Source organism: Anopheles nili, chromosome 2 (assembly GCF_943737925.1).
Source record: "Anopheles nili chromosome 2, idAnoNiliSN_F5_01, whole genome shotgun sequence".
Lineage (NCBI taxonomy): Eukaryota > Metazoa > Arthropoda > Insecta > Diptera > Culicidae > Anopheles > Anopheles nili.
In genome coordinates this window covers 7777692-7804465 of record NC_071291.1, presented here as the reverse complement: position 1 = coordinate 7804465, position 26774 = coordinate 7777692, and the positions used below count along the sequence as shown (strand labels likewise).

General features: G+C 49.3%; 1 protein-coding gene across 1 annotated transcript in view; it reads right to left on the bottom strand.

Annotated features, from left to right (window-relative positions):
• Positions 1-26774, bottom strand: part of LOC128721819 (furin-like protease 2) — an 83305-nt gene that overhangs the window by 7817 nt on the left and 48714 nt on the right. Inside the window, exons 5-9 of the mRNA XM_053815615.1 lie at positions 13619-13778; positions 10137-10440; positions 8875-10056; positions 8588-8775; positions 5933-6089 (exon numbers count right to left, since the gene is read on the bottom strand). Coding sequence (XP_053671590.1) covers positions 5933-6089; positions 8588-8775; positions 8875-10056; positions 10137-10440; positions 13619-13778 — 1991 coding nt within the window. The remainder of the gene's footprint in view (positions 1-5932; positions 6090-8587; positions 8776-8874; positions 10057-10136; positions 10441-13618; positions 13779-26774) is intronic.

The window sequence follows — 26774 nt, the reverse complement described above, 5'->3', positions numbered from 1 at the left end:
CATCACTGGCAATGGTTTGAGTGAACATTTAGCATCACTTCCCGAGAGGGTCGCAAATAGACGCAATACCACGGCCAACAGAAGCATGGAAGCATCGCAGACAGTCGCCAGATGGAGTGGTTGGCGATTTGGACAGCACTTCGGCACTCATCAGGCACTTTTACGATCACCAGATGTGGCAATAAAACTTCACACCGAAACAAAGCACAAATGCACGGGGCGGTAACGCATTTCAGACCACCACAGAGACAGATGCAACGTTCGGGAAAAACCACCCACGAAGGGATGTCTTTTAGCGTTGGTGTAATGCGCTGGCGGCGCGCAAGCAACTAGCCCTGCCGCGAAACCGAGACGAGGACGAAACCGTGCGATGGGAGAAATAAAAACAGTAGGAAGCACTTAAATACAGATAGAATTTTTATGTACACCTCAAGCAGCATAAATTATGCACACACGTTCTCACACACGACGGGTGCATGGAAAAACGACCCGTATGAGTTATGTCTCTGAAAGGCACCAGCACCAGCAGGGGCACCTGAAATTGACTTTTCACCACGCTAGACCACACACGCACACACGCAGGAGCATCGAGTTCCGGCGGAAAGCGTCACACGGAAGGAAACGTGTAGCATGTCTCAGAAAAGTTCCATCGCGCTCTTCGAGCGCTAGCGAGACGCCAACAGAGCTCCTGCTGGTGCTTTCTTCCGTCGACCCATCGGTCCACGTAATTGCCACTTTTGCACCTTTCGCGACATTCGCTTCCTTTTGGGCCGGGGGGCGTTTCGCATGTCACCCGGGATTCCCGGGGTACTCCAGCAACCCACTAGTCGTCGCGCCAAGTTTCGGGCCAAGCATGTGTCATATGATAATGAAATAAGGGAAAATACGAGACCCTAGCCTGTTGGGAGAGCTCGCGAAGAAGGGTTTAGCTGGCGTTGGCGCATTTTATCCGCTCCAAAAGGGAAGGTAGGTGTGTGCGCACCTCCGAAGCCTGACACGTCCGAGCTTCTTGGTGCTTGGGCACAGCATTCAAGCACACGCCCGGTGTGCGCTCGCGACAGCAAATTGCGATAAATAATCGTAAAAAAATATGAAGTGACAGATAATATTTGCGCTGCCACTGTTGCTCTCTGCGCTGCGGTGCTGACCGGAACCGGGTGAGGAGACTCGCTAGCATCAGGCGGAAGACAACGGAAAACCCGGCTGCCGCTGGCTTGGTGGGTGGTGTGAAGCATGAAGCATGAAGCATGAAATTTTATTTTCAATTTTTATGACCCCACGCGTCGCGTGAAGGAGAAGCAACCGAGGCCTGCCTTTCCGGTGACTGCTGGTGGCGTTCCATTAGGAAGCCCCAAGAGCCGAAGGTGCCACAAACCGAGCAAACAAAGCCATGTCCTTTTCTCTCTCTGACTTGGGTGGCATTAGCGACAGCTGCTGCGGTGGTGGAGCATGATTTTAACGAGCGATAGCGTAATGTGCGCAAAAACCACCACCACCACCGAGCGTTAGGGTGCCGGTTGCACATCCGATTTGCACGCCGGGAAGACCCCAACCTGGGCACCAGTAAGTCAGTGGACATTGTTGAGAGCCGCGATGCCGGGTGGCGTGAAGGATGCTGAGTAATGTCGTTACTCCACGACCACGCTCGGTCGGACGATTTTTATCACGATGCAGAGAGTCCATTATATCACTCCACATTCCACATCCAGTGCTCATGCTTTCGTGTCAACCCAGCGCCGGTGGTGAAAACGCATTCATTAAGGCAGCGTATGACCTCGGATGGAGCACCGGCTCATTACACATGGCTTGGCTAACGGAAAGGGGATGCAGTTAAATGAAACCGCTGATCCACGAACCAAACAGGAACGGTCAACGCGAAGACGAGCGGATATTCTGATTGCGTGAGGAGTTTCCCGGGAAGCGCTTCATCCGCCACGACACGACAAGTTGCTCTCGATCGCGCCGGGTCGATTGCTTGCCTTTCCATTTTTTAAATGAAAGCTGCACAAACGAATGCAAACGGATAGACTCACACATACGGTTAACAAAAAAAAAACCTCCCCGATAAAGGTTTCGAACCAGGGGGGTTTCGTTGCAATAATATTGTTTCGTTGGCTTTTATTGCTAGAGGAAGTGGTCTTTTCGGAACCTCGAGCTCCATCGCCAAGGACGATTGGTTATGTGACCGCGGGGGCCTGCAATTGTTTGGACAAACGGAACGGAAGATAAGCGAACCGAAGTGGGAGGAAGTCACAAAAGGGAGATGAAAAAAAAAAAAACCACCCACACAGACATAACAGAAATGCTTCGAATTTTTCCGATGACATTTGGCCCGTTCTGTGGTTCTGCGATCCGGATCGACTAGGGCAAGCGATGCCGCGCAACAATGGTCGGGCAAGGCAGCGAATCAAACGGACAATGGGTTTTGGTGTGCTGGCAAAAGAAAAAGCAAGCGCCCGGAGAAGCAAACCAACAAAAAAAAAACACCCTTGGCACCGTGTCAAGCGCGTTTGGCGTTCGGTTTTTTTTTGTTCGATTTGGTGGCAAAACGCTTTTGTGTCCACTTTGACCCCAGCGATGGACAGATGAAAGACCGTGCGCAGAAGAACCGTGGATCCTGGTGTCTCACTATCTGAGGAAATCGGCTTCGTGGTCGCTTAAGAAAGGAAAAAATCCTTCGCCGATGGTGGTGGTGGAAACGAGTGATAAGAAGAAGAAGAAGAAAACGCGCGAATGGAATTGATCGGCACTACTTACTTTGGCCGGCGCCGGGTGGCCTTCGGGCGACAAATTATGATGGGTTCAATCGGGCACGTAATAATGGAATATCCGAACGGAAATAATCCGCAACCCCTCGGTACGCCTGGAAAACTCGGACGCCCCGATGCAAACGGACCGAAAATGCGAGCCCATGGTGGAAGTGAATGGAATTACGAGAAAAAGGGATCATAATCGAAAATTGGCAGTAAAATGGCTGCTGCCCATTCCGAGCAAGGCGACACGCAATTTAAATACGGCCCGAGCTACGCAACGAAGCCGAGATTCGCTTTTCCAGATCGATGGAATGGATGTAAGCTATTTATCCTTCCGCTTCCATCGCATCTTCGAATAAAGACGCACCAAGACCGCGTGTCCAGCCACAGACAAAGGACACACCGGTGAAGGATGTTTCCGGTGCTGTTCGACGTAAGCCGACGAAGGAGAACGAGTCACCAACACCACCACCGACCGGTGGAGATGAATAAGTAAATTCGGTCCCATCTGCAAAATTACGCAAATCCGTTGCAAAAGGGCAGCGAAATTTTAGGACCAAACACACACACACACACGCACGCATACCTAAAGCTCTCGGTCGGATGCAAACCTCGTCGGGACGTAATCCGATACTGGACAGGATAAGACCGGAGGTTATGGAATTTAAATTAATTTTGTGTTTGCACAAATATACATTTTTTTTGTCGGTTCTAGGAGGTGTGTGAGTGTTTCTCTTCGTGCGATTAGAATTTGATTTTCTCTTCAGCACTTTTTTGCTGTTGGTTTTGGAAAAATCCTTTTCCACCCGCAAAGCCACCCTCCCCCCTCCCATTTCCCGGTCTCTCGACCCGCCCGGCAGCTAATCAATTATGCTCGACGAGAGATTGTTGCCTGTTTTCTTTATTCGTTGTTCTTTCTCGCTTGTTCGAAGCGTTACGCAAATGCATTGGGCGACCGATCTGTCATCGTTCTGGCCACTGTAAAGCAGAGCAGAGAGCGATAGTAACGAAAAGAAAAAAAAACAGCCTCACTTCCGTACGCCTAATCCTACGTCCCGTAGAGAACGACGATCGAAACGAGCATCGATCCTGTGTCGGTAGGACCCACAGTGTTCCTTTTTCTCGTGAAGCGTTTTCGAAAAAAAAAAACGGGCACGTTAAAACGAAACGACGTGCCGTTTATTGTGCTGCATAAGCGTTATTTTTACAATCGTCACTTTAAACCGAGACGACCGTACACGACGCCTCTGGTGGGTGGTATGCTGGGGTGGGGGAGGCGATGGGAGACCCACCGATGGGGACAGGCGGTGAAATGAGGTGCAAAAATACACATACTGGCGTTACACCAGCTCGGGTGCTAGGAAGGACATGGTTTCAGCACGTTTTGTCACTTTCCAGCGAGAACGATGTAATAAAATTTTATTCATAAAATAACCGAAACATTTTCCCCCCAGGACCCATCGATGGGTGAGTGCGTGCGTGCGTGTGTGGGTGTATGTATGTCCTGCCGGTAGTGCCGGTTTTTGCTAGCAAAGAGCGAAAAACACAAGACCAGGAATGGTTCTCTCACGCCCAATGTGGTACACCGATGTGGTAATTCCATGGCATTCCGTTCGAAGGCGGGGCAAAATTTCATCAAAAACAAATTCTCGATTTCATCCCCTCCCCCACCCCACGTGGACGTGGTCTCCCGCTTTCCCGCTTCGGGTCCACGGTTCCTTGAGTGCGCGCCTGCTAATTCTGGCACCAAGGATACGAGTACGCGTGTGTATGGGTGTCTGTCAAGCGACAAGGAGCATCTTAACAAATTCTACTTGTTTTTCCATTTGTGTAGCAAACGCATAAGAAAAAAAGAAAAGAAAAGCAATACAGAAAATGACCCCGGACCCGAGCGCGGTGACGTTCGGGGGCATCTTCAATGGAATATTAAATGATTGCTTATCTTGTTTTCAATTTGCCCATTGCGACGCTGCCCGACGCTGACGACAACGGTACGGATAGTCGGAGAGCGTCCATTGCCAGCACGACACAATGTCGGCCACCTGCCAGAACCGAGCTGGCAGCCGAGCGTGTCCTTCGAGGGCGATTGAAATGTAGATCGACAACTGTCAGCACCAGCAAACCCCCCGGTAAGCGTGTGCAAATTTATAAGAATATCTTTGGTTGCCTTGCCCGTCCGGAAAGCGCTTGCCGCACCGGACTGAAGGAAGCCACTGAGTGCGAGAGTAAGGGCAAGGGAAAGGACAACCTGTTACCGTTTGTTTACAAGAACTTAAGGACCCTGTCCCTTCAGCAGACGATAGAGTGAGTCACACGGCAGGGAAGGAGAAACAATCAATATAGAACGGAATCGATTCCCGTCGAAAAGCTAAGACACAAGCACCTCAAACTGGCGTCGGTGGCAAATCGAATGCTTACTCGAGTAGCACCGGGTGGAAGCAAAATTTGTTGCCCTTTGAAGGAAAGCTGCACCCGGGAAACAAGTGCACCCTGGGAAGTTGGGATTATGGTGGCGTCGGCCGTTTGCCACGTTGCAGCCTGTATTATTCAATCGAGCAACACCGACACGGTGTTGGCTGCGTTTCGTATGCATGTGAACGACACATGGATGCTGGTAATTTTTGTTTACACACAGATAAAGACGTCCCGTTGCGGTCGGCCGGCCGGCAAGCTGCCAGGTGGTCAACACTTCAAGCCACAAGGACGCTCGGTTGGGCATGTTAATGCCCTAAAATAATACTTCTGTATCATAGGTTTTCTTCCCCGGCCGTGGGTGCGTTAGCGCTGGACAGTATGTTTTCCGATGCTTCGTTAAGACCGCTGTCGCCTCGGGCAAAGGGAGTACATACGGCTTGTTCAGAGAGGTACAACCGGGAGGAGAGGCTTAGACGATTACAGCTCTACTTTGGAAGTTCTGCTTTGGGAGGGACTGCCACTCGGACAGGGGGCACTTGGGTTCCGTGCGCTAATATTATCATAGTCACAACGGACCTCTCGGGCACCCGTTGCTTCCACGGTTCGACTCATCCACTTCACAAAGACGGCTTGTTTCCGGAAAGTTTCGCCGACCAGCCGAGCCCAGCGTTGTCCGGTGAACCAACAACATGTGTGTCGCGTGTGATGCCCCGGGCACTGAAGCGAAAGGTGAACCGATGGTGACCAGGAACGATTGTACTTACTTGTAATCCTCCGTTTCGTAGGTGTTTTTCGGGCAGGCGGCGTAGCAGCGGTGCTCATGCATAACTAAATGATGATCACAGCTCGTACAGTAGTCCGGTCGGTCCTGGCAGGATGCACAGTTCGCCTCGCACGGTACACACGTTCGATTATCGTAGTCTAGCCAATGGAAATGAAACAATGGGAGAAAAGGAGAGAGAGTTAAAAAAAAACATAAATAAGTTTGTGGTTGAAATTATTATCTTTTATACAGAAGGATAACAGGGACTGCCTACTTTCAGGCGCAAAGTACGACGCACTGGGCTAGTTAAAGCAAACAGCATTAAATTTAAGTAAATGACTAGCTCCGATCTGTACAGAGCCCATGTCTACAAGTTGAGTTTCGAAAGCGTCGTACGGAATAGGAGCATGAGTTTTGCTTGCGAAAACAAGCAAACAAACATCAGCATGTTTGTTTGGAATTTTTCATCAAAAATATATGCTTACACATCCGGTGTATGGGAATGGCTTGTAATGGAACCGATCACATGGTCCAGGACAGCAGTTTGTGTTTGACCTGGCACGCAATAATGCTACGCGATTGTGACTGAGAGTGGTAGAGACAGAGAGACGACCCGAGAGAGACCGGTTGCTATGTGTACTTAATCTCTACAATCAGATTCTTTCGCAATAGCATCCCCTTCGTACGCAGGTTTGGCAGGACCGGTTAGCAGGGAGATAATTGAATTTGCGTTCGGCCAAACATAAAGGGCTGCAACCATTCGGTGGTACGTTGGACCGGATTTGTTGGTCGGAAACTGGCTTGGCCCACCGCCTCACGCACAGCTCCTGCTCGTTTTGTTGAAAAGGGGCGCCTCTTCTCGCTCAATTTTGGCAAGATCAAAGACAAGTTTCCACAACCCAATTTCCTTCACTGTCATTATCACACATTTGTCAGGTTGTTGGTTGGTTGTGTAATACTGTCTCCCACACGCTGATGTCGTGCAGTTTACCGCAGCAAATTACGGAGGTCGTACAAGGTGGAACGCTCCGTCAGGATTCGCTCACCAATGTGTGCCAGATTAGCGGTATGAAATTGTAGTCGGCGGAAACATTTTCCACCGGAGCACAACATCGCTGACAAACCACACCAAAGCACACCAGGTTCGAGCTTAATGGATATTTGTGGTGGAATTTCGAGGCAAAAACCAGCTCATATTGCCAGCAGTAAATCAAATCAAGATAAAATCTCCAAGGCAGCAATCTGCTTCATTCGAGACCAGTGTCAGGTTTTACAACCGTGGAAGGGAGCGCGCGTTTTCCATTTTTATGTCGCTTCCATACGTGCGGGATTGGACGAGCACGAGGGTAAGGACTGAACATTGGCAGTAATGACCGAACAAAGAGATCAATTAAACTCCCAATCAAGATAGCGGTGCACACCAACGTCGGCTTCTAACAACGCTGAAGCAACAAGTCAAGAAGCGTCGTTTATCGGCAAGAAAAGTAAAGCAAACACAAGCTTTGCAGTCTGCGAGAGGATGTGGTTCCAGCTTTACGCCACATGCCAAACATCCCCGGAGCAATGTTTGTCGAAAGCAATACCTTGAGACTGAACTGGCTTAACACGCTGCTGAGCGGACGAAAATGCGGACGATGCCTCGTGCTGGGGGAGAAGCCAAATGGGGGAGGACAAATAAAAAAAAAAATCTACAAATAACACCGAGCCCGAAAGCATCCTGGGGTGGTCGCGTTCCAATCGACAAACATTGCGAAACGCCGACCAAATAGCCCCCGAAGCCAAACACGGAACGAACAAACAGTATCCGTGGCCGCGACGCAGCAAAACGTGTCCTCCGGTGGGCATTAAAATTAATAATTATAAATGACAAACAAACATAATTAAAACAAATTACAGCAGTGCTCATCCGGGTGATCATCAGCGTCCCGGAATCCGGCGCGCGCGGACGCGATAGTCGTGCGATGGGGAATTACAATTTCACAGCGACACAAGGACTCGTTTGTAATGCCGAACCGCGCGTTGTCCCCCCCAAACGCTCCTCATTCCATTCAATCACGTTCCAGGCGGTAGGCGGCAGGCGAAGAGCATTCTTTACACCACCATCACCCTGCGGACACGGGAATGCCATGGTTCCGAACGACACCGTGGGTCCGGATCCCGGGATCCGAATTGAAAAGCGAAAGATATTGTACCACAAAGTACGGATTAAATTCATACACTCGGTGCGACCTCGAGACGGTCGCCTGAGGCGACAGACTCTCGTGGTGCTGTGTGTGTTTTATGCTAAAACAGCCACACAACCACAAACGGCTAAAGCTTCCGCATGACATTCGAAGCGCGCCTTAGGAAAATGGGAAAATTTGCGAACGCAATGGTCGGGAGCCGGTGGAAACAGCAGCGTGGTTGGAAATTCTTCCGTCACCGCTCTCTCTCTCTCTCTCATGGTGCTGACCCGGTTCCTGCGATTGGTATGCGATTGTTTGGAATCGTTTTCGACACCCGTACTGTCGTAATGCCGAGGGCCCGTTGCGTTGTGGCACATGGGCTCGCGGTAGGAAGCCAAGTTAATAATTAAATCTGTGCCGTGGGAATGGCGGGTTGGATTTGTTGTTTTCGAACTCCTGCAAAGCCACCGCCGGTAGCCGCGCATACTTACTTTCGTAGTATCCTTCGGGGCAGACCTGCATGCACACGGCCAGATCGGTAACGTATAGGTGGGCTGGGGCGCACGTCAGGCAGCTGTCCTGACCGGCGCCGGCACACGTTTCACACGACTCGTGACACGGCCAGCAGACACCGCCCTGGTTCGGGAAGCTCCGTGGTGGACACCGACTAACGCAGGTGCTAGAATGGAGGGAGAAGAAAGCCATGCTCATTAACCACCGTCATCGTCACCAGAAGCATTTCCAGCAGCAGCAGCAGCAACACCACAACAACACTTACTTATCCAATCGGTAGTGTTTGCAGGCGACACACTGCGTGGGGCCCTTGCCATAGCAACCCTGCTGGTCACACTCTGGGTCACAGTCGTGCAGCACCACGAGCTTGTTGTTCGAATCTGCCATTACGTTTTCCCGCTGTGCGGTCGGGATGTTGTGCCCGTTTAGGGTGGCCACCGTTTTGTCGATACCGCTACCGGCCGCACTGAACAGGTTCGGGTAGTTCATGAAGTTGCTGTACAGATCCGACTGATAGAAGCCGGCACCGGCTCCACCGAGCGATCCCGCCTGCTGGTTGATGTCCGTTTCCGTGGGGAAAACGAACGGATTGAGTCCGGAGTAACCGGCTGCGCCCGTACGCGTACCTTCGGACTTTAGCCGGATCGGGTTGGTTTGCGTGCCGTAGAAGATGAGCTGCCATTTGGAGAGAATACCGGCTTGGCTGACGCGCCGTGGCCCACCATTAAGGATCTGCAGTGTCCAGCGACCCTCAGCTCGTTCGCCCCAGAAGTGCACGCTCAAGAACGGCCAATCGTCAAAGTTGGACTTGGTGATGTCACGCGGGCGCTCAAACAACAACGTCGAGGTCGTACCCATCGGTGAGGTGAGAAGAATTCGCAGGTTACCCCGAGGGAAGAATCGCAGCGTGATCTTACACTGCACGTGTTCGAGGAAACGCACCTCATTCACCGTGCCAGCGCATCCATTCACATCCATGTGAGTCTGAAGCGTGTACCCAACGGACACCTCGATCGGACGATCCTCATTGATCTCGCGTGATTTGCAGATATGCTGCGATGGTACAGCGGTCCACTGTTCGGCCAGGCTAACCATCGCTCCTGCATCCATCAGACCGTAGCCAAACTTATGGCTCACCTTGCGCTTGACGCCGTTCAGTATCCAACCCGGTTCCTTTTCGAGGGGTTCCGAGCGTGACGTCAACACCACCAAGTACTGCATATCACGCCAGGTGAGTGCTGGGTTGGCTTCCAGTGCGAGAGCCGCAATACCTGCGGCCAACGGTGCCGACGCTGATGTGCCCGTGTGTTCCACCGTACAGATCCGATCAGGTCGCAACGAACCATCCATATCGACCGTGGCGACGCTCTTATCGTGGCCAGGTGTACCCGAGCTGTACGTCGTTGCCAGAGTCGAAGAGCACTCTTCCAGATACCACGGTTTGTAGCTGTAACGGGATCGGAAAATGGAAAACCACACGTCAATCGAATCGTCAATCGTCAAAGCGACAGCATCACCGTCACTTACCCGCCTTGAGTGGCGCTCGAGATGGACAGCGTGAAGATGGAGTTGGTGTAACCATCGCAGTTGCAGCTGTCCGTGTATCGGCCACCATTACCCGACGCCCAGATGAAGATCGAACCCTTGCCCTGACGTCCGCTCGTGACGCCAAAGATGAAGGCTCGTCGTGCCAGTGGTCCTGGCCCATCCACCGTCGAACCGTCATCTTCCGGACCCCACGAGGCGCTGTAGATGTCGATGTGGTCCGGGTTTAGACCCAGTGCTTTGGCTTCCACCGCGTCATTCACCGTACCATCCAGCATGCGTACTCCTGCGGCAAAGCAACAACAACGAAAAAAAAAGGGATACACAATTTGATAAGACATATTTTGTTCACTTCCCGGAAAACCTTCCCCACAAACACACCACCCACACGTCAATCCTGGGATGGGACGCATTTCTAGAAACGAAGACCCGCGGCGCCAAACCGAACCGAAGTGGATTCTCTTTATCGAACGATCCGGGGGCTAGGCAATGAAGCGATAAAAATAAATTCGTTGCGAGTTATGACATCTTGCTGTCGTCCTGGGTGAGACCTTAGGCAGACCTCAGACCCTGGCGCACCATCATAGTCACACCTTCGCTTCGTCAACAACCCCGGATCGGTGACCGCGCGCGCGTGTGTGTGTGTGTGTGGTGAGGGTTGCACCCTTGGGTTTCATATTTTGGCGACGACGGCGGCAACTGCTGACAAAAGGGAACGATGATAAGATACGGCAGCGTGATCTACGCAGTGAAGGCGGCATTCAAAAGTGGTCCTATCGATGCGCTCGGGAAAGCGAAACCCGTGCACGTTGGTTTGGGACGAATGGCGGTCTCGGTGGGGCGTCGAACAAATTGGAAGAAATATTACGCCCGCTACCGAATGTGGGTGAAAATATGCGCCGCGCTAAAGAGAAATGCGGTACCATAAAATATGTAATCTGCTTCATGGTGAGAGTGGTTCGGTCTTTCAGGGTTCGGTGTAACGTTTTTTATCCCTCTTCCTCTCTCGTTCGTTCGTTTTCCTTCTCGTTTTGATGTCCCTCCCAGAAACGGTGGAACTTTGCACCCTCCTACGCGTTTCCCAAAAGGTTTCCTTGGAATCTGCGTATGCGGTGCCGAAGAGGCGGAGATGGATTTCGTTTTATGAAATGTACCATTCTTTCGGCAGGTGTTGATGGATTTCGGCACAGGCAAAATATTAGTAAGCAATAACGTGCAGCCAAGGGTGGGAAATGGTCGACCGGAGGAGGATAATCTTTTTATGGTTTAATCCCACCTTGGAGAATGATTTTTCTGCACCACCAACGCGGTGAAGCGCCTGGTATTTACGATAAAAATGTAGCCTTCATTTTTATTGTCACTATAATGCGTTACGCACCGAATGGTAATATTTTGTACCACGCCATTGTTTTAATAACAAACTGGGACATTTCAGTTTAAAGGATGCTGTTTCTCTGTTATTGTTTGCACAAAAGAAAAAGAAATATCCAATGATACCTTCCACACCATTGAACAAACTCAAGAGTATAGAAATCCAATCAAATTCATTTAAAATTGATCAATAGTGATTGATACGGTCGATTTGCTGGCCGTATATTTCGGGTTTGTCCTACGGACCGGACGTACAGGTGGTATGGTGGAGAGCAGGAGTGGGTGTGCAGGTTTGGAACCATTTGTTCCAGCTGCTTACATTTAATCTGATCTTAGTGTGATAAATCGTCCGTCCGCTGGGTAACGCAACATTCTTCTCGAACAAATGAGCGAAATTGATAATGGAAAGAAATGAATTGGTGCGGGAGCATTTCATCAAATTTTTTCGTACTACTTCTCTCGTACGCACCGACGTTGACACGTTCCAGGAATGGAGAACAATGGTCCGGTCGCACAATGAGGATGAAACACACACACACGCACGGTTTCCTGCAGAGGTGATTGCGTATCAACAAAAAAGAAACAGAAAAAGAGCAGCTTGCGAACAAAGCAACTGAAAATATTTAATCAAAATGCCGCTTTCAGCGAGGGTTTTCCCGAATAGAAAACAGTCGGACGAATGAAAGGAAACACCTCAACACACGTGTGCCAAAAGTGTACCGAGTAGTCGAGAAAAAAAAAATCACTCAGTCGTGAAAAATAAAGGAACGCAACACTATGCGTTTTTCATCCGAAACGCAGGAGAGGAAATTCTGAGTCAAACTTCCTTATTCAATGATGGATGAGGCGAATGAAAAAAAAAGGCGAATCAGAACGGAAAAAGGGGCTGAATTTTCTCTCCACTTTTACTAGTTAGCTTGCTGCCAGAGCAGACACCGCAGCGATGAAGGCTTAGGACGATCGTCCGCATTGTCGGTGGAACTTGATTATCTACCTTCGTCAAAACTTGGATCATCCTTGCTGTATCGATTTATGTGGCACGATTAGAAAGTGATTGGTTTTTCTTCTTCTTTTTTTCGCCCAAAATTTCGCATGTCCAAATGATGGATGAAAGCTCGATTTGAAGGGAAAAAAAAACTTCAAAAGTCCACCCCTGTGTAATGGCTCAATAAGCACCCTCGACCGGTGCTTCTGTTGATGGATCGATTTCCATTACGTAAACCCGTGCACACACACGCACCTTGAACGAAAGATCAACGAAAGAGAGCTGGTGAGGAGGTGGCGAAACAGATTGAAAATTGTAACGCAACATTGTTTTCCACGTGGGAGTTGTCGGGTAGACATTTTGATCACGTATATCTCTTACACCGAGTGGATTTTCACAGGCGTACATACGTAGGCGAAAATGGGGCAGTTTGGTTTGGCCAGCTGGAGATAGCAGTTGGTTGCTGAACAATGGTTGCTTTAATGCAAACGGCAGACAGCGAGCTGTCAGGTGGCAAAAAAGGTCCGCGCGCGTTACCACGGAAACCATGTTTGATGATGCACACAAATCCCTAACCACTGGCAAGGCGTACCGCTACCAAGGCACCCATCAATTAATCATTAACCGGCGCGCGCGCGCGCGCGTGTGTGTGTGCGTGTCAGGACTCTATCCCATTTATCCTGGTGGGCGCGTTTTCCGGTGGAACGAAAAAAACATGTCAAATTCAGGAAAATCGACCTAGGCCTGGCAAATGGAGCCGGTGCGATACCGCGCACACAAAAGGCTGCCGCGGCGAGGTACGCCATTGTTCCCGCGACAGTTGGCGTGAAAAAGGCCCGATAATGGACAGGGCCATCTGTGGGCCGGACCGGAAGGTGGAAAAAGTGTGTCCTTTTAACCACCTTTTTTGTTACACCCACCTTCTTTTTCCATTAGGCTGTATTTATCGGGAAATTTTACCTTCAACGCAAAATAGAAGCCCCGAGCGATATCTGGGAGGCGTATTATTATTTTTTGCCATTGCGCTGAATGTGGGGCCACCACCTTTTCAGGCCTTAATTTTGAGCAGCAACATCACGAAAACCCATCCCGTTCCACGTAAACTTACCGCCAATGCTCGCGTTGTAGGCCACACCGACTCCGCAGTACTGGTTGAAAGCGACGGCAGCAACCTCGCCGGCACAGCGCGTTCCGTGCTTGTTGTCTCCGTTATCACGTGGCATCGGGTCCGAGTCGTTGCCGTTGATGTCGTACGATGCGTCTGGATCCTGCCGAGTGAGAGGAAACAAACACAAAGCGAATCAAACAGTTAGTTGTAGCCCAAAATGGTCGCCAGGAGGTGCGATAAGTGTTCGACGAACAATTGCTGCGAACTGCGAGAGACAAGCGTTTCGAGCGGGCTGAGATAACAAGACGACACGTGAGGACCGCAACCGAAGTGATTGGCACGAATTGAAGCCACCATCACAATGGCAACACACCCAACAGCAACACAATGGAGGGCTCTCGATCGACCAGCGAAAGGCCCTGGAGAAGGAGCTGCGTGAAATTCAATCGATTGAAATAACAGAACAACAAATCCACGCGCAGATCCTGGGCCTGAATGGAAAGATAACAATCGGATAAGATCTGGGGATTTTCATGGATGAAGCACTTCCCGCTTGAGACCCGTCCAGCAAGGATACCGTGGCGCTGTCTCGCTCACACATCGCATCACGATTTTCGCTCTCTTTTCCCTAGCAGCCATGGGGGGGTTTTTTTCCCCCCCAGCATCAATATGGAATCGCTCAACGGGCGCGTATTGATCAGAAGTCGGAATCATTGGGACAAGCGGCGCAATAGATGTATAGTTAATGCAACGGAATATCAATTCTAGTGATTATTAATGAACACTGGGCGCCCTGGGCGCTGGCGCTGGCGAAAGCGCAGATCGAGAAAGGGATTATGCACGAGAGAAGCAAAGCCGATAAACGAGTTCGCACAGATATGGGCGGAATGTAGCAGAATGGCAAGGATTGCTTTGACTATATCACGTCCAGTATATCGTGTTTCATTTTCCGAGAACTCCGAGTCATGCTTTAAGCTTCGGGGAAGCTTATGGCAACGCTCATACTACGCATACACTTAAATGCTAACAACTTTGCTGAGCAAATATACTTTAACCATGCTGGTTCGGTTTTTTTTTCAACAATCAAACTGTATCTGTGATCATTTTTAATAAAAAAAAGGGTTTTATATTTAACCCAGCATACGGTTGGCTCGATTTGAACGAAGCCGATAACAACAGTGGTACTGGCTTCAAGATAGTTTAAGATAGCTTTCTGATTATACAGTACAGCTTAGGATGGAGTTTCCATTCAGCTACCGCAATGCTAAGTTTTTCCAACTGTATGCCGGAAAGATATCAGCACTACCGGTTCACTATCGAACGATGGTTGCTGACGTCCAAAACAAGTTCCTTGGAAATATGGTTTGAGGTTTCGTGGCTCTTACCTTACCGCGTTCACTCGCTTCTCAGTCGCAAACACCTGCAGGTTCACCTCGAATAGCGATACAAATGACCACCCTTTCCTTGCTTCATGAGGAACGAAAAGCAGGACTTTCTCGCGCCTTGGCCCCTCTCCTCGGTCCTTACGCCGCGGTTCGAGCCTCCGTATCGATAGCTCAACCGAATATTAGTCTCACGAGTGCTATTAATTTTCATAATTACGACCAGCCGGCCGTAAAACGCCCTCAACCTCGGGGATAAGGCCAACACCTACATCTGACCGTGCTGCCCTGGCCTGCGGCCATTTTGTACCGATCTTCCGGTGCTTGATGCGATGATAATAGCGATGTTGGTGCGGTTTCTGAAACATTGTTGGTGAAAATAGCCCTCCCACAAGGGGACCCGGCCGTGGCTGAGAGCTATCGTTTTGTCAATGCTCTGCTTCTCTCCCTACACGGGCCGAACAACGTTCAACGCGACCGACCAGAAGGTGCCTATTAAACGCCATCACTCATCGCCCTGCGACCGATGCCCGGGAACGAACGTCTCGGAAAACCCCGGAAGCCACTGCATCGTTCACATGCGAGTGTTGATTTATGAAACGTAATAATGTATTATTTGATACGCCGTTCGCCAGCGCAACAACACACCCGCGCGGCTCATCAATAGTAAAGTGCATCGGCCGGCAGCAGCAGCTTTCGTTAGCCGTGCCTTGGGAAAGCCGGGAAAACGCCTAAGAATGAAGGCGAGCAACGACGGCTCGTTCCTACGCCCGACCAACGAAACAATATCTAGCGCACAAAGCAATTCAGCCAATTTGTCCCATTCATTTCGGCCTACTTTCAAGCCCTGTGGCTCGGTTTTCGCAAAAGGCAGATTTTCATCCCCAAACCCCAACGAAATCGGAGGATCGGAAAACACGTCCGGTACGGGGAAACGGACGCGATATTGAAAGTGCTCAATATTGCATGTGAATTTTCGTTCACCGAAAGAAGGGGAAAATAAAATTTGCTTCACCGTACGGTCGGAATTCGAAGAAATTCTGTGTCGACGTGCGATGCGGACGAAAGTATGGTGAAAATCTGAATCTTTTCGCCACTGTTGAACCTTCCACCCATCGGCTGCCTCGCGCTTTTACATTGACGCGTTCGTCGTTATGTGTGGGGGAGCAAAAACGAGAGAGAGAAAAAAAAGAAGTTTACACCAATTCGAACGAATCGCGAACGATTGAGCTCGACGACTGATTGTGGGGCTGCGAGAAGACACCAGCGAGCGTGGGTGGTGGTGTTGCTTCAAAATTATATGAACGCGGCCAAAACTTTGCCGCGTGAGGGACGCGTGCAAAAGGTAAGAGAGCCTTTTTTCCGCGTTCCGTCGGGTGGGGTATGTCGATAAAAGCCCAATCACCTGGTGGCCCGCAGCGCGACGGTGAGTGGAAAAATTTGCGCACGATCAAATAACAAAAACCGCGTACCGCTAAAGCTTCAGCTCACGGGCAAACTTTTCACATGTCAAGCGGGATGAATGGGTGTAAATTAAAAAATACTTTTCGTGTTTCGCGCAAATTTCCACCAACATTGTGTGTGTGTGTGTGGTTGTAGCATTTTTTTTGCGCCACCTTTTCCTTGATTTTGTGTGCCTACCCACCAATCGCTTTCATTGATTGTAACGATTGATTTTTATAGTCCACCGTTTCTCGTTTGAATTTCGCGGTAATAAACGGGAACATGATTTGCATACATTTGCGCAAAATTAAACCGTCGAAAGTTGAGCGGTTCGGGAAGGTAAATCGGTGGCGTTTGAGAAGAAAGAAAAAAAAAACCCGAGCGTACTCTGCCGGGGTGAGAAAAGTTGTGAAAAATAAAAATTTAGATTCGACGGCGAATTCCATCAATATTCATCGGAGTTCGTTCCCGCTGGAGTCTGTGAAGCATTCGAATGCAAATACGTCTTGTGAAACCGCGACAAATTATAACAATTACGTTATGTCTCTAGAACTCTTTCTCGCTTAGAGATCAATGCGTTGAAAACCAGTTGCCATCCAATCGCACGGATAGCTTAAGGATGGCGAAGGGGCATGCGAAGGATAATTTATCCAGCAACGCCAGTTGTGATGGCAAAACATGGCATGAAATTATCGCTATATCGAATGTTCCAGGTACTCGTTTGCAACGAAAACATTTGAAAAAGACAGTGTACGACACACAGAGAACGACGTACACTATCCGGGGACCTTATGTTTCCAATAAAAAAGGTAATTAAAATCACGCTCATTCATCAAACAGCGCTCCTTCTGTGGGGCGCAAGAATCGATCGAGAGAAGCGAGAAAAATGAAAACTTTCCGCGCGCGAGCAGCATGGTGGAAAGCTAACGCCAATTTTCACCACCGACAAGGGCCATTGTTTTGCCACTGCAGCTCACCAGCAAAAGGCAGCTGTTGGCAAGTGAACGAAGCAACAAAAAAAGTCCGACTAATAACGACAACTAATAACGGATTGGTTCTAATGCGAATCACTTAGCACACGTCGAGCAGGGTGGTGATGGAAAATGCGACGCTCCGTGACAGGTGAGCCATAGTTCGCGTTTGCCACGGTGAGCTCGGATCAACCCGACGGTGAAGTCTACTACGGGCACATTACACTCCTTCTCTTGGGCGCCATTACGTGCGGCTTATCCTTTCAGCGGAAGGATTACCACCCAGCAGCTGGTCGATCGGAACCGATCCCCCGGATGCAGGATCAAAAGGGCACCGACATCCGGGAGGGAAAAGGAGGTAGAAAAAAAATTGCCCCCGTTAAGTAACGGGGTAAAGGCACACGGACACATGAGGATTGAGCACCGGGCAGTAGTTGTGGAATGAAAAATCCACCAACGCGCCCGGGCGGATGAAACGGCCGCGCGAGTCCGCCGGGGACAGGAAAATAAATTATAAACAATCTATCATACTTTATACACGACACATCCGTTTCAACAAGCGAACCCGGGTCTGTTGCAGGCAAGGACCTCTCTGTGTATGTGTGCCTCCACGCGGACGTTCGTTATTTTTCTCAACCCAGCCGGGCCAGAATGGAAGGAACAAAAAAAAAAAACCCCACGCCAACAACGCAACGGAGAGTCGCAGCCGGTTTTTGCATTTCCAAATGACGGGAACAAATTGAGATGACCAAAAGAGTGCTGTTTGCTTTGCTCGTTACACATACACTCTTTTTCTCGCTCTGTGCTGAGCTGCTGGCCGGACGAAGTGCAGCATTTCCACTGGCTTCTACCGCTGCACCGGCAGGTTGCGAAATTGAAAAGCAAAACCAAAACGCCCGGGCTAAAAAACGAGCAAATTCGCCAGCGCAAGAATATTAATGCTTTTTAAACAAATTATATCGCTCACGTAACTTTGCTCTTCCGGCGAGGTGGATGGTTTTTTTTTCTTGCTGTCTCTCTCCTTCACGACTTTCCACGAGAACACACCCATCGGGCGGTGGTCTGGCAGCAGCAGCATCAGCATCATCACCATCATCACCACCCTTGCACCAGCTGGAGCAAGCATTGTTTCGGACGATGGTCGCTAGCAACATGGAGCGGTGTTGGCAAACGAACAAAAATACCGAAGAAAAAAAAAACGCGAATCTGCTTTTCCACACAACGCCGGAAACGTGGACCGACGGTTCCGTTCCGGTGGCCGATATCGGAATGATAAATCGCACTGCAACAGCCAAACGAAGGTGGCCGTCCTGTGGCCGAATGCTAGGCCGACCCGTGTTTGATGGCGATAGTAATAAAACTGCACCCGGCGGGATGGATGGATTGCTCCAAAAATTAGATACATTGGGCATATTAATTTTCCCAATTAATTTCAATTTGTCCTTCTGGGCAACGGCCATCGCAATGGCGATGGCCAACACATCGTAGACCACACGAGCGACACCGGGCACAACGTGCAACGTCATCTTCAACATTTCGCTGTACAGTTTGAAGCAATCATTTTGCTACCGTTTGCACTTTAATGCCATCGTGTTCCTTTTACCTTTCCCCATTGGGGCCACTGGCGATGGTGGGTGGTGTGGAAAAATATTTTAGAGTACCGTTTAACCCAGTTGAAACCTCTCGGGACGCTCCGGATGTTGCATCATAGCGTGGAAATGTTTTTTCCTCTACACCCAGCGCAAGCACAAAGTGATCCTGCAACGCCTAGGGACGCCTTCCGACTCGTATGCACTCATACAGGCGTACCTGTAGGGCATGTGGGTGGGCGTATGAAGTGAGAGAGAGAAAGAGAGAGAGAGAGCAAGCGCTAGAAAAAAAGCGGAACTGCATGCATTCCGAAGAAAAGGAATGTGCAACCGAGAACCGAGTGGCAGCCCTGGGAAGCCCTGGAGCAAATTTGTAGCCGTGCACGTTGGGTGGAGTTCTTTTGCATAGAATCGACCGTGTGCTGCCATCATCACCGCTACCACCCACCGGAAATGCGGGCCCGAGTACGAGGAAAGTGTTCACACGTCGAAGCACACACAACAGGCACCGGTGCACCGGAACAGGAGGCACCTTAACGCTCGTATTTGATCTTTACGTGCGTCTTAATTCGGTCCCATCGCTTGGGCCGGTAGTAGGTGCGTAGTAGCGAAGGGGCAAGTGTTTAAACTAACCTTATGTTTTCTTCACCGAGAGCAGCACCGAAAGCGAGAGGCACACGGGATCGACTATCTCCACCGAGCGGTAATGATGCTGTGAAGCTACCGCATCTGGCTCGGTTCGGTTTCGAGATGTGCCGGGATGAAATATGCAGCACGATGCAGCTTGCGAGAGAGCACCTCAATAAAAGGTGAATAGGGAGCGCTTTTTTGCGACGGTTGGTTCGTCGGGTTCGTATCATGAGCATGCATCCTCGAGTGTGGGCTAATGGGCGCTTTATAGAGCCAAACCGTGTCTTGTGCAGGTTTGAGGATATGAATCGAATTGACCTTAAATTTGGACGGCTGCTCGGCGGAACACAAGAGGTTGCACTCATGCACAAAAGAAGGATGAACGATGAGAGTTTGGAGCATCACCGGTTTTGGAGCAAACGGTTTCTCGTTTCGTTCCCTTATTCCAGCTTTACCTTAAAATGCAAGCACTCATAACGACATAATTAGAATAACGACAATAACGTCACACTTGGTTGATCCGATAGCACGCCATCTATCGGAAATCATGATTCATGATATGTCACCAATTCCATTCAAGATGGGAATACTTCAAATTCAATGAAAGCAAACGAAGGGCAGCATTTGCATGGGTTATATGCTGTTTTCTTACACTACTCGATCTGCGTTTGCCCGTGCATCGGAACTTACGATGCCAAATTTGGTACTGTTTTCGGAGTTTGTTTGCGAACAACCAGCACAACGCTGGTCGGCTTGCAGTGAGATGCAATTGCTAACGATATGCACCGGCGGGATGCAATTGCCGCACATCGGTGCACTCTAACGAGACGAACCCGAACAAAGAAGTCTGCGGTGCATCCCACACATTGTGTTTTCGGTGAAGGAACGAAAAGGAAAACCCATCCCACTGGGCTCGGGGAAGGCAAACCGATACACTTTATTCGCATCACTGCTAAACGACTCCTCGGGGCAACATTGAGGTTAGATGAGCTTTGCGTCGCCTCGGTGAACCCACCACCAAGTCGGTGTGTAAGCAACGGAAGCAGGCACTTGAATTGAAATAAAACCATGCGAAGAAACGGGAGAGTCGAGAATAAAAAAGAAAAGGTAGGGAAAGCGAACCAAAACCCACCGTAAGGAGTCCTACGTACCACCGCCGCTGCGTGCGTTCGGTTCGAGCTTGTGCCAAAATAACAACAATTCGCAATCAAAGCAAACAAATCCTGCCGCTGATGGGATTCGGTAGGTTCGGGGGCGAGCGAACTAGCTCGAGCTCAACATCCGCTGCATACAGAATCAGGCGAAATCAGTAGCGGCAGTGGGCTACAATAACGTTTCGTTTGCTCACTCGACCCAACCCACGCCATCGGTCGGAATGCGAAGGAGCGGGCCTGAGAAATTGGGTTCAGGCAAATCAAACCCCCCACACCCTGGGATGCGATTCTCACCCGTGGCGCTTCATTTTGGCTAACAATGCAAGGGCATTACCCGGAGGAGTCGAAGAAATTCGTCCTGATTTTCCCCGGGCACTTGCCTTTCGCTCGCGTTCTGTCGGTTGTTGATGATGGATGCCCTTGCGCGATGTACAACTCCGATTGCTACCGATTTGTTGGCAGCAAGCCGGGAAAGGATATCATCATTCGCAGGGTTCCGGTGGAAAACCCGGAAAAGTGCGCCTGTCAACGTGCGCGGCCGGTGGAATAGTTGCTGTTGGGGATGTTTTCACCTCATCTGGATGTGGATAGCCTCTGAATGGCGTAGAACAAGTTTAGGTCAATTTGGGAGCGAGTGCGATCGTTGGAAATAATTTGCCATTGGTTGAAGAGCGAGCGAAAGCTTGATTCGATATGATAAGCAGGCAACGGTGGTACGATAAATCAAACGGATAGGAATTTCAAATATATCCACACTTCTGCGTGAGAGGTTTTTTTCTGTCGTCTCTGAAGTATTCGATGCCGTAAATTATGCCAGTGGATCAGACTTCTGGGGGTTTCTTCAGTAGCGATCGAGAAGAGGGTTTTGTTACTAATGAGCGAGAAAAAAAAATACATGACACATGGCTTTTCCAGCTACAACGGCATGTTAGAATGCATTTCGCATCGACTTGGACTCGCCTCAGCGATTAGCAACACGTGCTGGATGCAGCCAGACCGACGGAAGCAACATTATCGAAACATCGGTCATCGATCATGAGACCACCGGGGCTAGGAACACAGTAGCATTTGAACCAATCGCAGGCAACGACGTTGCGGTTGGCCCGAACTGTCAAACCCACCCGGTGGTAAATGATGAAAGACGGCACGATCCGTATTGTGGTAAAATTTTAGCAAAAACTTTCCCAAAGCCACAGCTCGTGTGCACGTGATCTGGAAAGCCCACAAGCCCGACGGTGCAAGCACATGGTCGACTTGGGCTCGAAAGGACGAAGGAAAGAAAAAGACACGATTGCGTGCATGATTGATACAGGTTAATCGGTTCCCATTGGCCCATCCGGGCTCTGTTCGCAGTCGGAGAGGTTTATTATTCTCCCGGACCCCATCAAACCCATCATAATTCACGAGCTCATCGATGACGGTACGACCAGCTGCGTGTGCGGCCCCGGGAGCATCGTTGTTGACCACATTGTTTTCACCGTTCCAACGAACCGGCGGGCAGCAGGAAATGGATAGATTTAATGAATTCCAAGTATCACTTCGAGCCGTCGACCTTCCGAGCCCTCCAGCGGTTAGGTTGGGTCAAGTGCCGTTCCATCCACCAGTTCGCGCGAGGAATCGTTCCCGCGGGAAAGCACACGGAAAATAGGCAGTACGGGTTTTCTTCACGTTGACCTCCCGTGTGTGCGGTGAAAGACAACCAGCTGCAGCACGTCTGGCAGCTTTTGATGGACCGAGCCTTTCGATGCCGGTTGGCTTGAATTATGATTGATGGTGAGTCGTGTTTTTCCTCCATTTCGTCCGTCAATTCGATTCGTTCGATACGGGATCGGAACCGACCGGAAAATGGATTCAGAAGAAAACACATACACATCTCACCCAGAGGCCGACGGAAAGCGGTGCACAAGGATATGTGAGATATTTCGCAGAAGCGTGGCCAAAGTCGTACGGCAAACAAATAGGACTAACTAGCGCTAACACGTCCGGGCGTCTGCGGGAGGCCCTGTTGAACGTAAAAGCTTGCACGTACGCCGGCAGGCAACTCTCAACCGCGCTCGGTGGTTGGATGGGTAAAGAAAACATCCATCTTGGTCGATCCGAAAACCGGACCCGCTTCTGGCTAACATCCGGCGCGTTCCCAAATGCGTACCCGATCAAAAAAGGTACCCTCGAATCGCTGTCTGTCAAGGTTCGGTTGGCCAGGGGTTTTGCTGAATACGGTACAAGCATACACTTTGGGTGTGTACGTGTGTGTGGGTGTTTTGAAGGAAACAGGCGTGGAGTCGGAAGGATTCCAAGGAGTGCATGATGGCACCGTAGACCCGCGCACATGGACCGCTCATTTCCCAACATGCTTTTGTGCTCAATTTCGTTCCCACCTGGCTTTCCGGCTCTGGGGGTTTTGCCAGGCAGAATCACCGGAAAAGTGCCGGAAAAGCGCCGGAAAAACGTGCGGCCCCGCGAAGGATCGATGGATCGATTGATGGATGGCCATCGGTGGGCCCGTTGGGGGTGAAGCCGGCACAACAGGCTGCTAATTTGATAGTTTCGTTTACAGGACTTTTCGGGCAGTTTCCGTTGATTGGCGTGCACGGGATGATCCGTGGTAATCGAGTGCAGTGCGAGAAGGTGTAAAGGGTCAACCTGCTAACATTCCGAAAGCGGATCCGATCTAGAAGCCATTCGCTAAAAGGGCCAATCACCGTTTGAACGAAGGTTCAAAAGTGCCAAATCAGCAGTTGGCATTAGAACGGATAAGTTCAAAAAGCTTGTTTATGCTGGAAAAGTTGAAACTTTAACTGAAAGTCAACGAGATTCGATGATATGATAACTCATAACTTAGTGGAAACTAATGACCAAAGCGAATTGATGGTCAAAGCTCATTTTTAAATTTACTTATGATTTCATCGCCTAAGCGCTTTTAATGTAAAACTTATGACTATTTGCCTGTCATGAATAGAAAAAAGGAATTTAATTTCAATTTACGACTAAGTGTTGTGTAAAGAAGCTTGAATCTGTTTGACGTGTTTTTGGTTTATATAAACAAAAAACACACAAAACACGAAGAATCGAAAATTCATATGAGATTCCGACTCTACACTTGACACTACACCTGATCAAACAACCATGCAAATGGAAAAAAAAAATCCAAATGAATTCAATATCATCCTTCCTTTGAACCCATCAACGATAACGCTGCGAGATTGCACACTGTACAGGGAGTGGTTTCATTTATCTAAATTTTCATCTACCTTCGGAACTTTCCCCATCGAACGCTCAAGCACGTGTCAACGGCACATTTTCATCATGCTCATGCCACATCGCTTCTCGAGTGGGGGAAAATGTTCATCCACCAACCACGACGTGCGTTTGCGTTCGTTTGCTAACTCATGGTTTTTGCTCACTTTAAATCACCTTGACTTCTTGCAGTAGCAGTCGTGTTCCCTAGCTGCCAACAGCTGTCAACGATGAACAGAAGTAATGAGCACAAATTGAGCGCCCCCTGAATCGATCCTTGTCGTACCTTGTCGCGCGCGTGTGCACGATCCGAAATTAAAGTGGAAGCAAAATCAAACGAAAGCTGTGCGGGATTTTTTGCCTTTCACCGATTCGAAATACGACCCACAGTATGTTTCATCCCGCGGGTTTTGCCATCTCCCTGGCGTGCCAACTTTCTTCGCAAAGTCTTGTAAGCGTCTTTTATCGCCTTTCGTCACACGGTGAAGAAGGTTGCATGGTTTTTAGGAGTTGACGAAGCGTCTACTTTTTTTAGTCTTTTTTTTCTCTCTCGCCATTTTGGCGAACTTCACAACGCCCCGGAATCGAGGTGATGAAGCATGAGGCGAGTATTTTGAAAAGTGAGATTATTTGAGGGAACTTTTCCGTGCGACAAACGGATAAAAGTATCCAATTTCAAAGGAAACCCTTTTCACACAATCGTTGAAAATCGAAAAGAATAGGCTTCTGGTAGCGGGGGATCTCGAGTATCGGTTCATATGCAAAGCGTACGGGGGCGTAGGCTGTAACCCAGAGTTTGGCAAAACCACCGCCGTTTCAGCAGGTGACGGAAAACAACGCCAAAACGAACGGAAGTCGCGTACCGTGTGCTTTCGGCGCAAAAAGCGTGATTTTATTGCCGATGTAATATTTAAAATATCCATGGCGAGTGAGGCTGGCTGCCGTGCGGCTTCTGATAACAATCGTGTGCTTTATTTATCCTTGTTTACTACCTTTGCCACGAGAAACAAAAAAAAACGAGAGTAAAGAACGAAACACAAACACCCATGCCACGTGCTGGAAGCAATGGTGCGATGAGAAGGATATCACAAAACTGCTGCGCTTGTTCGTTCGCTGCTTCTAATCCGATTAGAAGCGGGCCAATAGGTGGGTGGCAGGCAAGCGACGGTCCAATAGGCATTGGAAAACTTTTAGGCAGCAAGATTTTGCTTTTCCACTTGAACTCGTTTGCCGTTTGTGAACGCTGGCTGGTCGATGCGAATTTACATCGCGAAGGTGAAGCATCATCGAAGATATGCTCAACGATGATACCGTAAAAATAGCACAAAGCAGAATTGCGAAGTTTTAAAAGTGCCGTATGCTTTTTAGAGACTGAAATAGGTTAGTAACTAGGACACCAACTGTATGCGCTTGATTGAGATGGATGTAAAAATGCGGCTCTTTTTTGCCAAATTTATGTGAGCAAATGTGAGGCAAAAAAATTACTTACTGATCCCCTCGACGTTGAGCCAAAATAATACGATGGTGAAATAAAAGCAATACTTGCACTATACGCCAAATAGTACTTCTACGACAGCCAAGGTCGGATATTTTGGACTTTACTCCAGGGAGCACTATTGTAGTTTCTAGTGGTGTTGAAATGCGTCCAGTGAAATTTTAAGGCAACGCGTTTCGGTAGTATAATATAGGTAATGAATTTGGCTCATTTTTACCAAGAAAAGGATCATTGAATGTTTGGCCAAATAATGAAATCTATTACTTTTGTAATAAGATTTGATGTTAAGTTTATCAGCAAACCCCTACTTCATCAAAACACTACTAAATTCGAAATGATACACTCGAAGCAAACGCTTCACGAATGAGCTGGCGTAATAAATTATCAGCCTGTTAACGATATCTTCGTAAACTGGTTTCCTCGCGCCATGTGAATCTACCAGTTGCTGCTCGAGTGTCTGCACATCCTTCCCAAACCAAAAATCAATCCGCCCAAAACAAATTCCAAAGTCATTAAAAAGAATTACGACTTAGCGCGGGTGATGCATTACCATCGCACCTAGCCACTGATTTGCACACTGTTACAGCCGCCCCATCGAGCGACAACAAACGGATATCGGCCTTGACAAACAGCGACCATCCGCGGGATCATGCCATTCGCTAATGAAATGGATGCTTCGTTAATCCAATCGATGCCGGTGGTTGTGGTGAGGGAAAGAAGAGAGCCCAACACTCCCCCACGGCACCGAAACCTAAACGTCGATAAATCATCGCTTTATGGGATTTGTTGCGCCGTGCTGAAGTAGAAGGTCTAAATACACGCCTGCGGTGACTTTTCCACTGTCCGCTTTTCCAGCCCACGTTGTTTGAAGCGAACTTTTCAAGACAATTGCCATCGATTTGTTCCCAAAATGGGAGACCAGAAAAAATGGAAGCAAATTTAACGGTGCCAGCTGACGGCACGGTGGCAACGAATGTTGCCGGAGATTTTGTAATTTAATGTCCTTACAAACGACTGGCTTCCACAATCCCGTGGAAATGCTTTCCACCTCTAGCGCCGTTGCTGAGGTGAAGCGAAAGCAAAAACCATTATGAGGCATTGGAATAAATTTCGATTTCGCTGGCGGCTGATTTGACCGATTTGCAGCGTTATCTGTCGGAGCGTACGATTGAGAAGCTGCTACCGCATTCGAGCCTGCCGAAGAAGAGTCGGATGAGTGTCGGTTTTCATCAACTCGAAGTTCGCTTCGAAACGG